This window comes from Nerophis lumbriciformis, linkage group LG22 (genome assembly GCF_033978685.3).
Source record: "Nerophis lumbriciformis linkage group LG22, RoL_Nlum_v2.1, whole genome shotgun sequence".
NCBI classification, from domain to species: domain Eukaryota; kingdom Metazoa; phylum Chordata; class Actinopteri; order Syngnathiformes; family Syngnathidae; genus Nerophis; species Nerophis lumbriciformis.
The window spans coordinates 18,865,100-18,877,458 of record NC_084569.2 but is presented as its reverse complement, the minus strand read 5'-3'; the positions used below and the strand labels follow the sequence as shown (position 1 = coordinate 18,877,458).

The following is a 12,359-nucleotide window of genomic DNA, read 5'->3' as shown; positions in this document are numbered from 1 at the left end:
CTCCTCTATTTTTTTGACTCTTTGTGATGATAATTCTGCAGCATCTGTGTGTCTGAATACTGAAGAGTTGGTTTCTGGGTTCAACTCTATCTGTTCACAAACACTGGACACGATCGCGCCTTTCAAATTCCGCCGCGCTAAAGCCACGCCTCAACCCTGGTTGAATGACGTCACTCGGGCTGCCAGGCGCGTATGTAGAAGAGCAGAGAGAAAATGGAAAAAAGACAGGCTGCATGTGTCCTTTGCCATTTTTAAAGAAAGCCTGTTTTCCTTTCAGATGACTGTAAAAGCAGAAATGAATATATATCTATCTCAGATTATATCTTCTAACTGTAACAACCCCAGAGTTCTGTTTAAAACTATTAACACTGTCATTGATGCTCCCAAATCTGCTGGTTTTGATGCTTCTTTTGAATTCTGTGAAAATTGTCTCCATTTTTTCACTGACAAAATTGTGTCAACTAGAGCCAGTCTATCTCAGCCTTCATATGACCCTTCTGTTCCCCTGCATTTCTCTTCTGTTTTCCATCAGTTTGAGCCGGTGTCCTTTTCTTTTTTAAGTGACACAGTTAGTCATATGAAGCCCTCTGGTTCTCCTGCAGATGCCCTCCCACCTCGCCTGTTTAAGGAGGTACTTGCTACTATTGGATCAAGTGTCCTTAACATTATCAATAGTAGCCTCTCTTCTGGAATAGTTCCAGTAGAGTTTAAACATGCAGTGGTACGACCTCTACTTAAAAAACCCAGCCTCGACCCCTCTCTCCTCTCTAACTTCAGACCTATCTCTAATCTTCCATACATTTCCAAAATATTAGAGAAGGTTGTCTACAGTCAGTTGCTGCCCTTCTTAGAGGATAATGGTATCACTGAGCTGTTCCAGTCCGGTTTTAAAGCCCTCCACAGCACAGAGTCAGCGCTTCTAAAAGTTTTTAACGATATCCTCCTGTCCACTGATTCTGGTAAATATGTTGTCCTGGTGCTTTTAGATCTGTCTGCTGCGTTCGACACCGTCGACCACGCCACCTTAATCACTCGTCTTGAGAACTGTGTGGGCATTAAGGGCGCCGCCCTCAACTGGTTCCGGTCGTACCTAACCGACAGGAGTTTTTGTGTAAAAGTAGACAGTTTTATGTCGTCCACAGCTCCTTTACCACATGGGGTCCCCCAGGGTTCAATCCTTGCCCCAATTTTATTTGCGCTTTACCTTCTCCCCCTTGGTTCTATTTTTAGGAAGTACAGTATTGCATTTCATTTTTATGCCGATGATTGCCAGATTTATTTTCCCATGGCACAAAATAACACGGTTCAAAGTCTTATTGACTGCCTGCACGACATCAAAGTCTGGCTTTCAGCTAACTTCCTGAGCCTAAATGAAGACAAAACAGAAGTTATGTTGTTCGGTCCAAGTCGCTCTCCCTCCCCCAACGTTGACCTCGGCACTCTGACCCCGTATCTCAGCGACTCTGTCACAAACCTGGGGGTAAAGTTTGACTCAGATTTTAAATTCGAAAAACAAATCAGCAGCGTCGTTCAAAAAAGCTTTTATCAATTACGCCAAATAGCGAAAGTGAAACCGCTTCTATCAAGACATGATCTTGAGAAATTAATCCACGCTTTTATCTCGACTCGTCTTGATTACTGTAATGCCCTGTATGTTGGCATTAGCCAGGCCTCCCTCGCCCGCCTGCAGCTCGTGCAGAACTCTGCTGCTCGTCTGCTAACACAGACCCGCAGACGTGAGCACATCACCCCTATTTTAGCGTCCCTTCACTGGCTCCCTGTGCGTTACCGAATACATTTTAAACTCCTTTTATTTGTTTTTAAATGTCTAAACAACCTCGCGCCAACCTATCTCTCCGACCTCCTTCAGCCTTACTGCCCCACCCGATCCTTAAGATCAGCCGATCAGCTGCTGTTGACGGTCCCTGACACAAGGCTGAAGCTTAGAGGTGACAGAGCTTTCGCCGTTGCTGCTCCCAAGCTCTGGAACGACCTACCCCTGAGTGTTAGACAAGCCTCCTCTCTTCCTGTTTTTAAATCTCTCTTAAAAACATACTTTTATTCCATGGCTTTTAACACTGAGTGATATCCATCCTGCAATGGCGCCCCATAATACACCTGCTGTGATCCTGTTTTTATGTTTTTATTAATTCTATTTTAATTATTTATTTTTTATCATGTTCTGTTTGTGTTGTGTTGTGTTTGCTCGGTACTCGTTTTATCTTTTAACCTGCTCATTGTACAGCACTTTGGCTACCCCTGTGGTAAATTTTAAATGTGCTTTATAAATAAAGTTGATTTGATTTGATTTGATTTAAACAGGTGGCTGACCTGTTCAGATGAGTGTAACTGCTACTGGTCAAATAATGTGAAATAGCATTTAATTTTACATGTATGCAATGCCATTTAAATGCAATTATAGATAATAATAATAATAATAATAATAAATACTGTGTAGTGTTGTAAATAGTCAACGGGAAGGATTCTATTAAGATATAAGCCATGAGCACTACACAGCCAGAAAAAAACCTAGGCAGGACAAGTACAAATATTGGGGCAAGTAGATTTGAGAAGTCATGCAAGTAGAAAAAAACCTTAACGTTGAACTCTGCATGTGTTGAGCTGCTGCCGCTTAAGGTTAGACGGCACTGTACATAGAGGGGTTCTGCTCGTTAGTAATAAATTCTAATGTTGGATGTTCACTCCTTCACACAGATGAGTATAGAAAAATATTTTCAACGGCCGAAAAGGGCTCGACTTGGAGAGGAGGTAGGCCTACAGTTCGGACCACAGGTGCGACCTGTTCAGCAGCAGCGGGAGGAGGAGGAGGAGGAGGTTGACTGACTGTGGCAGGACACCTCTGCCTCTGTTTCACTTCATGTTGCTGGTAAATAATATGGTTGTAGTAGTAGGCTAAAGTTAAATTATTTAGTATTCACTAATTAAAGGGGCAGAGCTTTAAGAGACATTTTAGCTTTTATATTTTATAAGATATATTTTTTGTAAGAACCACAATTAATAAATATATTTCAGTGAATCACTAATTGTTCAAATCTGTATATAAATATGTACATAAAATGTTGTGATTATATTCCAACTCCGCGTTCTTCTTGGTCATCGCCGCTGCCGCCGCTGCCCCCCCCACCCGCCCGCCGACCACACCACCACAAATAGATGCCTGTCCTGTGGGAAACACTGTATATATATATATAAATACATATATATATATATATATAAATACATATATATATAAATACATATATATATATATATATATATATAAATACATATATATATATATATATAAATACGTATATATATATATATATATATATATATAAATACGTGTATATATATATATATACGTATTTATGTATATATATATATATATATATATATATATTTATATGTGTGTGTGTGTGTGTATGTATATATGTATGTATATCAGTGACGTGCAGTCACTAGAGGCAGGTGAGGCGGGGCCTCACCTGCCATCATGGAAAGAAAAAAAAAGTAAAAAGAAAACATTTTTATTAAATTGTTATATGTATCCAATGATTATACTATAAAGTTATTTTCCATTTAACTTCACCAGTTTTAGATTATTTTTATTCAAAATCGCTGAATTTTCACATTTCAAATACTGAGAAGAGACGGTGCGGTGATCAACAGCCAGTTGAGGCACGTCACTCAGTGCCTCAACATGGATTGCGGACTCCGCTAACTGCTGGCCTGCTGTGCAGTGAGACCGTATTGCTATATGAATTATAGTATACATTTCCATAGTTTAGTTAGCTGAGGTATATAATGTACAGTGTATTTTGTCAACAACTGTATGTGTGTAACGTATTTCTTGAGCTGAGCGATCATAAAATGGCTGCAAAAGACGCACTGGCTGAGGCTCCAGTAATCCCGCCTCCTGCACCCCCGTCGTAGAATTCAACCCCTGACGGGAGTGTTATATCAACTAAAGCCCACACTTAAACTTTCCACGTGCAAGATTGAATCTATTTAAAAAAGTTATTTCATAAGAAGCCAAAAAGTGCAAAAACAATAATGTTCGTGTTGGAGGAGTTGTGAATGACTGCAGGGCCACAACATTAGGTACACCTGCAGACTGCAGGTGTACCTTATTCACAACTCCTCCAACACGAACATTATTGTTTTTGCACTTTTTGGCTTCTTATTAAATAACTTTTGTAACCTATTTTTATAGGCTTTCCTCTTTGTGATGTTAAGTTCCTGTTATGCGCTGTTATACAGTATATGCCTTGAGCTCTTATTTTGAAGGCGCTAAGAGCGGAAGTGATGACACGTTGGAGTGGAGCGGAAGTTTTTGAAAGAAGGTAAATAAAGTGGTCCTCGTGTAAACTGGAGCCTCCGTGTTTGTTATTTTGTAGTTTCATACAGTATAGGCGACATTTATAAACACTCGGTTACACTTTTTTAAATAGATTCAATCTTGCACGTGGAAAGTTTAAGTGAGGGCTTTAGTTGATATAACACTCCCGTCAGGGGTTGCGTTAATCCAGCACAACAGCGGCGAATGGACTTCATTTATAAAAAAAAAAAAAGGTAAGAGCATAATAACGTTTTTTTTATTAAATGTGCTTTTTTGTGTGCTACAGTTTGTATGTGTAAAGTTAAAGTTAAGTTAAAGTACCAATGATTGTCACACACACACACTAGGTGTGGTGAAATTTGTCCTCTGCATTTGACCCATCCCTCGATCACCCCCTGGTAGGTGAGGGGAGCAGTGGGCAGCAGCGGCGCCGCGCCCGGGAATAATTTTTGGTGATTTAACCCCCAATTCCAACCCTTGATGCTGAGTGCCAAGCAGGGAAGAATGCTGGTATGAGCTTTTAAACATAACCAGTTAACTGCTGTCAATCAAATGGTGAATACGATACTCTTTAGGGTTCATATGTTTGTAAATCTGACTGTGATGAAGTCAGTGTCTCACCAGCCATCAACCTCACCGCACGTCACTGATGTATATATATGTTTATATATATAGTGGATTGGGAGATCGACAAGTGGATCGGTGCGGCGTCTTCAGTAATGCGGACGCTATATCGATCCGTTGTGGTGAAGTAGGAGCTGAGCTGGAAGGCAAAGCTCTCAATTTACTGGACGATCTACGTTCCCATCCTCACCTACGGTCATGAGCTTTGGGTTATGACCGAAAGGACAAGATCACGGTTACAAGCGGCCGAAATGAGTTTCCTCTGCAGGGTGGCGGGGCTCTCCCTTAGAGATAAGGTGAGAAGTTCTGTCATCCAGGAGGAGCTCAGAGTAAAGACGCTGCTCGTCCACATCGAGAGGAGCCAGATGAGGTGGTTCGGGCATCTGGTCAGGATGCCACCCGAGCGCCTCCCTAGAGAGGTGTTTAGGGCACGTCCGACTGGTAGGAGGCCTTGGGATCCCCCGGGAGGAGCTGGACAAAATGGCTGGGGAGAGGGAATTCTGGGCTTCCCTGCTTAGGCTGCTGCCTCTGTGACCTAACCTCGGATAAGTGGAAGAAAATGGATGGATGGATTTGAAGTTAGTTTCAGTTTTGAGACACTAGATGGCAGTAGTGTATAAGCTATTGAACACTACACAGAGTAGTTTGAGAAGCAACTAATTAAACCGACAAATTTGAATTGTCAGGATGTTGCCACACCGTCTGCATTAAAACCACCGACAAAACCAAAGACAAGTTTCTGTTATTGAGTTGATATATTTTAAGACATCACAGTTTCTCTTCTCACTCCATGCAGAGAATCCACAATGGCCACAGCAAGACAGAAAGACTGCGCAACCAATCTTGGTAGTTGATACTGTTACGTGATTGGCTGCTAGCATGTCCCTTCCACTTCTCAGTGACGCTTCCTGCTTCCTGGGTTTCCAGAGCGCGATTGACTTCATACAACGAACCATGCTTCGTTATTTCTGTTTTCTTCCGATCAAAAAATACGAATATATATATCGAATGTTTTATTGAAAACATTAAATATTGATATCGATTATGTGTCCATCACGCCGTTTTATCGGGCCATCCCTAATAAGAGATAATGTCGCATGTTAGATGAAGCGCAGATGACTTACAGTATGTCGCTGATAAGACTGTGAATGAGGCATGAGGACCAGAGTCCAGTGTGAGTGGGTCTTGATGTGAGCGTGATAACAACCAGCTGGTGTCCAATGAACGACGTGAACCGAGGATCATAAACTGCACAGATAAGCCTAAGATGCTACGTTTGAGTACACGCCCTGCAACCGGCATTTGGGTTTTCAAGAACACACACCATGCGGCTCTTGCTGACAAGGATTTCCTTTTGGTTTAGAAACTATTTTGGTGTTTTGGAGGATATTCGGGGAAGATTTCAGAGAGGAGACGATTGCAAAAAGTGACTTCAAGCTGATTTAGAAATGACACACATTGACGTTCACTCCCTCACCCAGCCGGTGGGCATCCTGCGGTTGATGGCCATCGTCCTAACCTGTATGACTTTTAGCCTGGTGGCATCAGTGGGATACGTCCCTTCTCCGTACTGGGCATGGTGCATGTTCACCTGGTGCTTCTGCTTCTTCTTCACCCTCCTCATCGTCATTTTGGAGTTCACCACCTTCAGCACCAAGTTACCCTTTGCCTGGGATGACTTCACCACCGCCTTCGCAATGCTGGCGAGCCTCATGTGCCTGGCCGTCGCAGTCATTTACCCCATTTTTTTCACCTGCGGTGTATGTCACCGGCAGATCGGCGCCTCTGTGGTAGCGTGGGTGTGCTCCGGGGTGTACGTTGGCGAGGTGACTCTGACTCGGCTTCGTCCTAGTGGGGAAATCCGTGGCTTCCTCTCCACGTTGCCTGGTTTGTTGAAAATGATGGAGATTTTCCTGGCCTGTCTTATCTTCACGTCTCTGGAGAGCAGCCAGTACTCAGGCACCCCTGGACTGCAGTGGTGTGTGGCCGTGTACTCCTTGTGCTTCATCTTGGCCATGCTTATCATCCTGCTCACTGTCGGACAGCTCACCTCGCGGTTACCGTTCTTTGACAAGATGGTGGTCGCGTATGATGTTTTAGCAGCGGTGATGTACATGACAGCTATGGTGATCTGGCCTCTTTATAGCTTCCCAAACAACGCAAGACCCCCGAACTGTGGTTTCTTGTGTTCATGGGATAAACTGGTGATGGTCACCTTCATGACTATCCTCAACTTCTGTGTTTACACCTTGGACTGCGTCTACTCCATATGGCTTTTGTGGTCTGCAGCGAGTCACACTTAAAAAATGACAATCATTGAAGTATTGTGTGCACAAAAGGTTGTATGCGATAACGCATCCTTTGTTTTTGCCATGAAATGACTTACTGCACATGCATGTTTGGTTCTAGTTAATGATTAAAATGTATGATTACTGCTTAAAACTGGGAAAATAAATAGCTTTTAGAACTTTGTATCCTGAAGCAATGAGAAGAATCTAAACGGCCCATGTAATAATACCGGGCTCATTTTATTACCTCTGTAAATCATTACATATCATTATGGGTGTGAATGTGTGTCATAACCAGGGACGAACAAGTCACTTCCTTTTTAAGAGAACACTTCACTTCACTTTATAAATAAAATGTGTTATTATAAATTATTGTATCTATTTAATATTACCAGTGCTGTGTAACTTATTTATCAGTCTCTGAATTTTATTAGTAGTAGTTTGTTTCAGAAAATTTAAAAATAAAAAGGTAACACTTTGAGAGATCATTATTCATGCGTTCGTTATGTCTCGTCTCGATTACTGTAACGTATATTTTTTAAGTCTCCCTATGTCTAGCATTAAAAGATTACAGTTGGTACAAAATGCGGCTGCTAGACTTTTGACAAGAACAAGAAAGTTTGATCATATTACGCCTATACTGGCTCACCTGCACTGGCTTCCTGTGCACTTAAGATGTGACTTTAAGGTTTTACTACTTACGTATAAAATACTACACGGTCTAGCTCCATCCTATCTTGCCGATTGTATTGTACCATATGTCCCGGCAAAATATCTGCGTTCAAAGAACTCTGGCTTATTAGTGATTCCCAGAGCCCAAAAAAAGTCTGCAGGCTATAGAGCGTTTTCTATTCGGGCTCCAGTACTCTGGAATGCCCTCCCGGTAACAGTTAGAGATGCTACCTCAGTAGAAGCATTTAAGTCACATCTTAAAACTAATTTGTTTGCTCTAGCCTTTAAATAGACCCCCTTTTTAGACCAGTTGATCTGCCGTCTCTTTTCTGCTCTGCCCCCCTCTCCTGCGTGGAAGGGGGGGGCACAGGTCCGGTGGCCATGGATGAAGTGCTGGCTGTCCAGAATCGGGACCCGGGGTGGACCGCTCGCCTGTGCATCAGTTGGGGACATCTCTGCGCTGCTGACCTGTCTCCGCTCGGGATGGTCTCTTGCTGGCCCCACTATGGACTGGACTCTCACTATTATGTTAGATCCACTATGGACTGGACTTTCACAATATTATGCAAGACCCACTTGACGTCCATTGCATCCGGTCCCCCCTGGGGTGCGGGGGGGTCCACCCACATCTGCGGTCCTCTCCAAGGTTTCTCATAGTCATTCTCATTGACATCCCACTGGGTTGTGAGTTTTTCCTTGCCCTTATGTGGGATCTGAACCTAGGATGTCGTTGTGGCTTGTGCAGCCCTTTGAGACACTTGTGATTTAGGGCTATATAAATAAACATTGATTGATTGATTGACTTTAGTATGGGGAACATATTCACCATTAATTAGTTGCTGATTAACAGGTTAGGGTTAGGGTTGGGGTTGGGGTTAGGGTTAGGGTTAAGACTAATTAAGACTCTTAGTTAATGGCTTACTAGTTGTATAATAAGGCCATGCAGAATAAGGCTTTAATAAGTACTTAATAAGGGATTAATAAGTACTTAATAATGACTAATTAAGAGCCAATATGTTACTAATTTGCATGTTAATAAGCAACTAATTAATGGTCAATATGTTCCCCATACAAAAGTGTTACCAAATAAAATACTGTAAAGTACAGATATAGAACCCATAAAACACACAAAATTAAAACAATGCATAGTTTTCTATATCTGAAAGCGGTGTGAAGAAGTAAAACTCATGTACTCCTATCCTTTATTAGTTTTTTACTCAATATGACAGTAATGTTCTTAGAATCCTGAGATAATGTGAAAAAAGCAATACAAATGTATTCAAACATAACTCTTAAACCAAACACGCAAAATGTCTAAGAATGCCTGAAATAATGTATCTTTGTGAGTTTTACTAGAATCAGGTGCATTTTTGTAAGGTTTGCAAACACAAAAATGTATATACCGTATTTTTCTGACTTTAAGTCGCAGTTTTTTTCATAGTTTGGCCGGGGGTGCGACTTATACTCAGGAGTGACTTATACTCCGAAAAATACGGTAACTAAGATTCTTAGTTAATGGCTTACTAGTTGTATAATAAGGCCATGCAGACTAAGGCTTTAATAAGTACTTAATAAGGCATTAATAAGTACTTAATAATGACTAATTAAGAGCCAATATGTTACTAATTTGCATGTTAATAAGCAACTAATTAATGGTCAATATGTTCCCCATACAAAAGTGTTACCAAATAAAATAGTGTAAAGTACAGACATAGAAACCATAAAACACACAAAATGAAAACAATGAATAGTTTTCTATATCTGAAAGCAGTGTGAAGAAGTAAAACTCATGTACTCCTATCCTTTATTAGTTTTTTACTCAATATGACAGTAATGTTCTTAGAATCCTGAGATTATGCGAAAAAAGCAATAAAAAATGTATTCAAACATAACTCTTAAACCAAACATGCAAAATATCTAAGAATGCCTGAAATAATATATCTTTGTTAGTTGCAAACACAAAAATGTATATACACACTTTTGGCACAAACACATACGTATATAGACAGTGCGGTTGCCAGCTCCTTGAAAAAGAACCAAGGGACACCTTGCAGGGCTGGTCGACCTCATTTCTTTTGGCATTTTTTTTTAATTTTGTGAAAGGAGTTTTACACCAACCACAAAGGTTGAACGGAGGCAACTGGACTCTTCTTATTTGCTGAAGATGTTTCAACCTTTGTGGGTTATATGACCTGATGACTGACAATCGGAAGAAAAATCAACACACATGTTTATTAGGGCTGTGAATCTTTGGGTGTCCCACGATTCGATTCAATATCAATTCTTGGGGTCACGATTCGATTCAAAATCGATTTTTTTTTTTTCAATTCAACACGATTTTCGTTTCAAAAACGATTTGTTCCCGATTCAAAAGGATTCTCTATTCATTCAATACATAGGATTTCAGCAGGATCTACCCCAGTCTGCTGACATGCAAGCAGATTAGTAGATTTTTGTAAAAAGCTTTTATAATTATAAAGGACAATGTTTTATCAACTGATTGCAATAATGTAAATTTGTTTTAACTATTAAATGAACCAAAAGTATGACTTATGTTATCTTTGTGAAAATATTGGACACAGTGTGTTGTCAAGCTTATGAGATGCGATGCAAGTGTAAGCCACTGTGACACTTTTGTTAATTTTTTTTTTTTTATAAATGTCTAATGATAATGTCAATGAGGGATTTTTAATCACTGCTATGTTGAAATTGTAACTAATATTGATACTGTTGTTGATAATATCCATTTTTGTTTCACTACTTTTGGTTTGTTCTGTGTCATGTTTGTGTCTCCTCTCAATTGCTCTGTTTATTGCAGTTCTGAGTGTTGCTGGGTCGGGTTTGGTTTTGGAATTGGGTTGCATTGTTATGGTATTGCTGTGTATGGTTTAGTTGGATTGATTCATTTAAAAAAAAAAATATATATACAGTATATATATATATATATATATATATTTTTTTTTAATAAAAAAAAAGTAGATTTTTTAAAAATGAGAATCGATTCTGAATCGCACAACGTGAGAATCGCGATACGAATTCAAATCGATTTTTTCCCACACCCCTAATGTTTATGCTATTTGACTCAAAGCACAATTTAGTTAGATATGCAGATTTCCGATTAATACAAATACATGGGAAACAATATGTTCAATTATATGTCTACCGTATTTTCCGGACCATAGGGCGCACCGAATTATACGCGCACTACCAATGAGTGGGTCTAGTCAGGTCTATTTTCATACAAAAGGCGCACCGAATTATAGGGTGCATTAAAGGGGTCATATTATTATTTATTTTTTTCTAAATGGAAAACACTTCCTTGTGGTCTACATAACATGTAATGGTGGCTCTTTGGTCAAAATGTTGCATAGATGATGTTTTACAGATCATCTTCAAGCCACTTTTTGACAGTTGCTTCAATCAATAACGGAGCAGCCTCTCCTCATCCGTGGTTCACGAGTGCAACAACAACGCCGGAAATATGTCCCGTGAATAACCGTCCGACCGGAACTCTCTAATATCTAAAGTTCCTTGTGTGAATAATGTAAACTCACTATACCGGTATGTTTTAGTGCTTTCATGGCGAGTTTACTGACAGATATAAGTACGAAATTTACACTACTTTATATTAGAAATGGCAACAGCTGAGGATGAATGTCCCATAAGAAGAAGATAGAGAAAAAGAAGAAGCTTATCGACTACGGTGTCTTCACAGACTACAAAGGCGGACATGCGCACAGATTTTCAGGATTTATGCTGATTCCAAATACAGATCAGCAGGTACCAGAAAGTAAGAAAAGTCGCTTTTGCATAATATTGTGAAACAAAACGCCAGATAATATGTCTTACCTTATACACACACCATAATAATACTCGTATGTTGAAGCACGGTACAATCCATCAAGCGGTGCGGCTTCATATCTTACCAAAGTTGTACTAAAACATTTTGATAGATTTTTGAGCGCTGTGTGTAATGTTCTATATTTTCAATGGAACATATAACATTTTTGTGTTGTTTTCTTGAGTCATATTGCAGTCTACACGTATCTCTTATGTGTGACTGCCATCTACTGGTCACACTTATCATTTCACCATGTACCAAAAAAAATAGCTTCGAGGTCAGTAAGCACAACCAAAATTATTCCGTATATTAGGCGCACTGGATTACAAGGCGCACTGTCGAGTTTTGAGAAAATGAAAGGATTTTAAGTGCGCCTTATAATTCCGAAAAATACGGTACAATAAATTGTATTGTTTTTGTACAATATGACTTATCAAAAAGTTTGTTTTTCTTTTTAAAAGGCATGTTCAAATTATCCTTGTCTACTGACAAGCACCAATTAATTTGATTTTAAATCATTTCAGTGGGAGATGTTGATTTGAGATACAAGTGTTTTGAGTTATGAGCTCATATACGACTGTATATACAGTAC

General features: G+C 40.0%; 1 protein-coding gene across 1 annotated transcript; it reads left to right on the top strand.

The window, feature by feature from the left end:
* Positions 1 to 6,414: 6,414 nt before the first annotated feature.
* Positions 6,415 to 7,269, top strand: LOC133615131 (myeloid-associated differentiation marker homolog). The gene has a single exon (XM_061973492.1). The coding sequence runs from the start codon at positions 6,415 to 6,417 to the stop codon at positions 7,267 to 7,269; it is 855 nt and encodes a 284-aa protein (XP_061829476.1).
* The last annotated feature ends 5,090 nt before the right edge of the window (positions 7,270 to 12,359 follow it).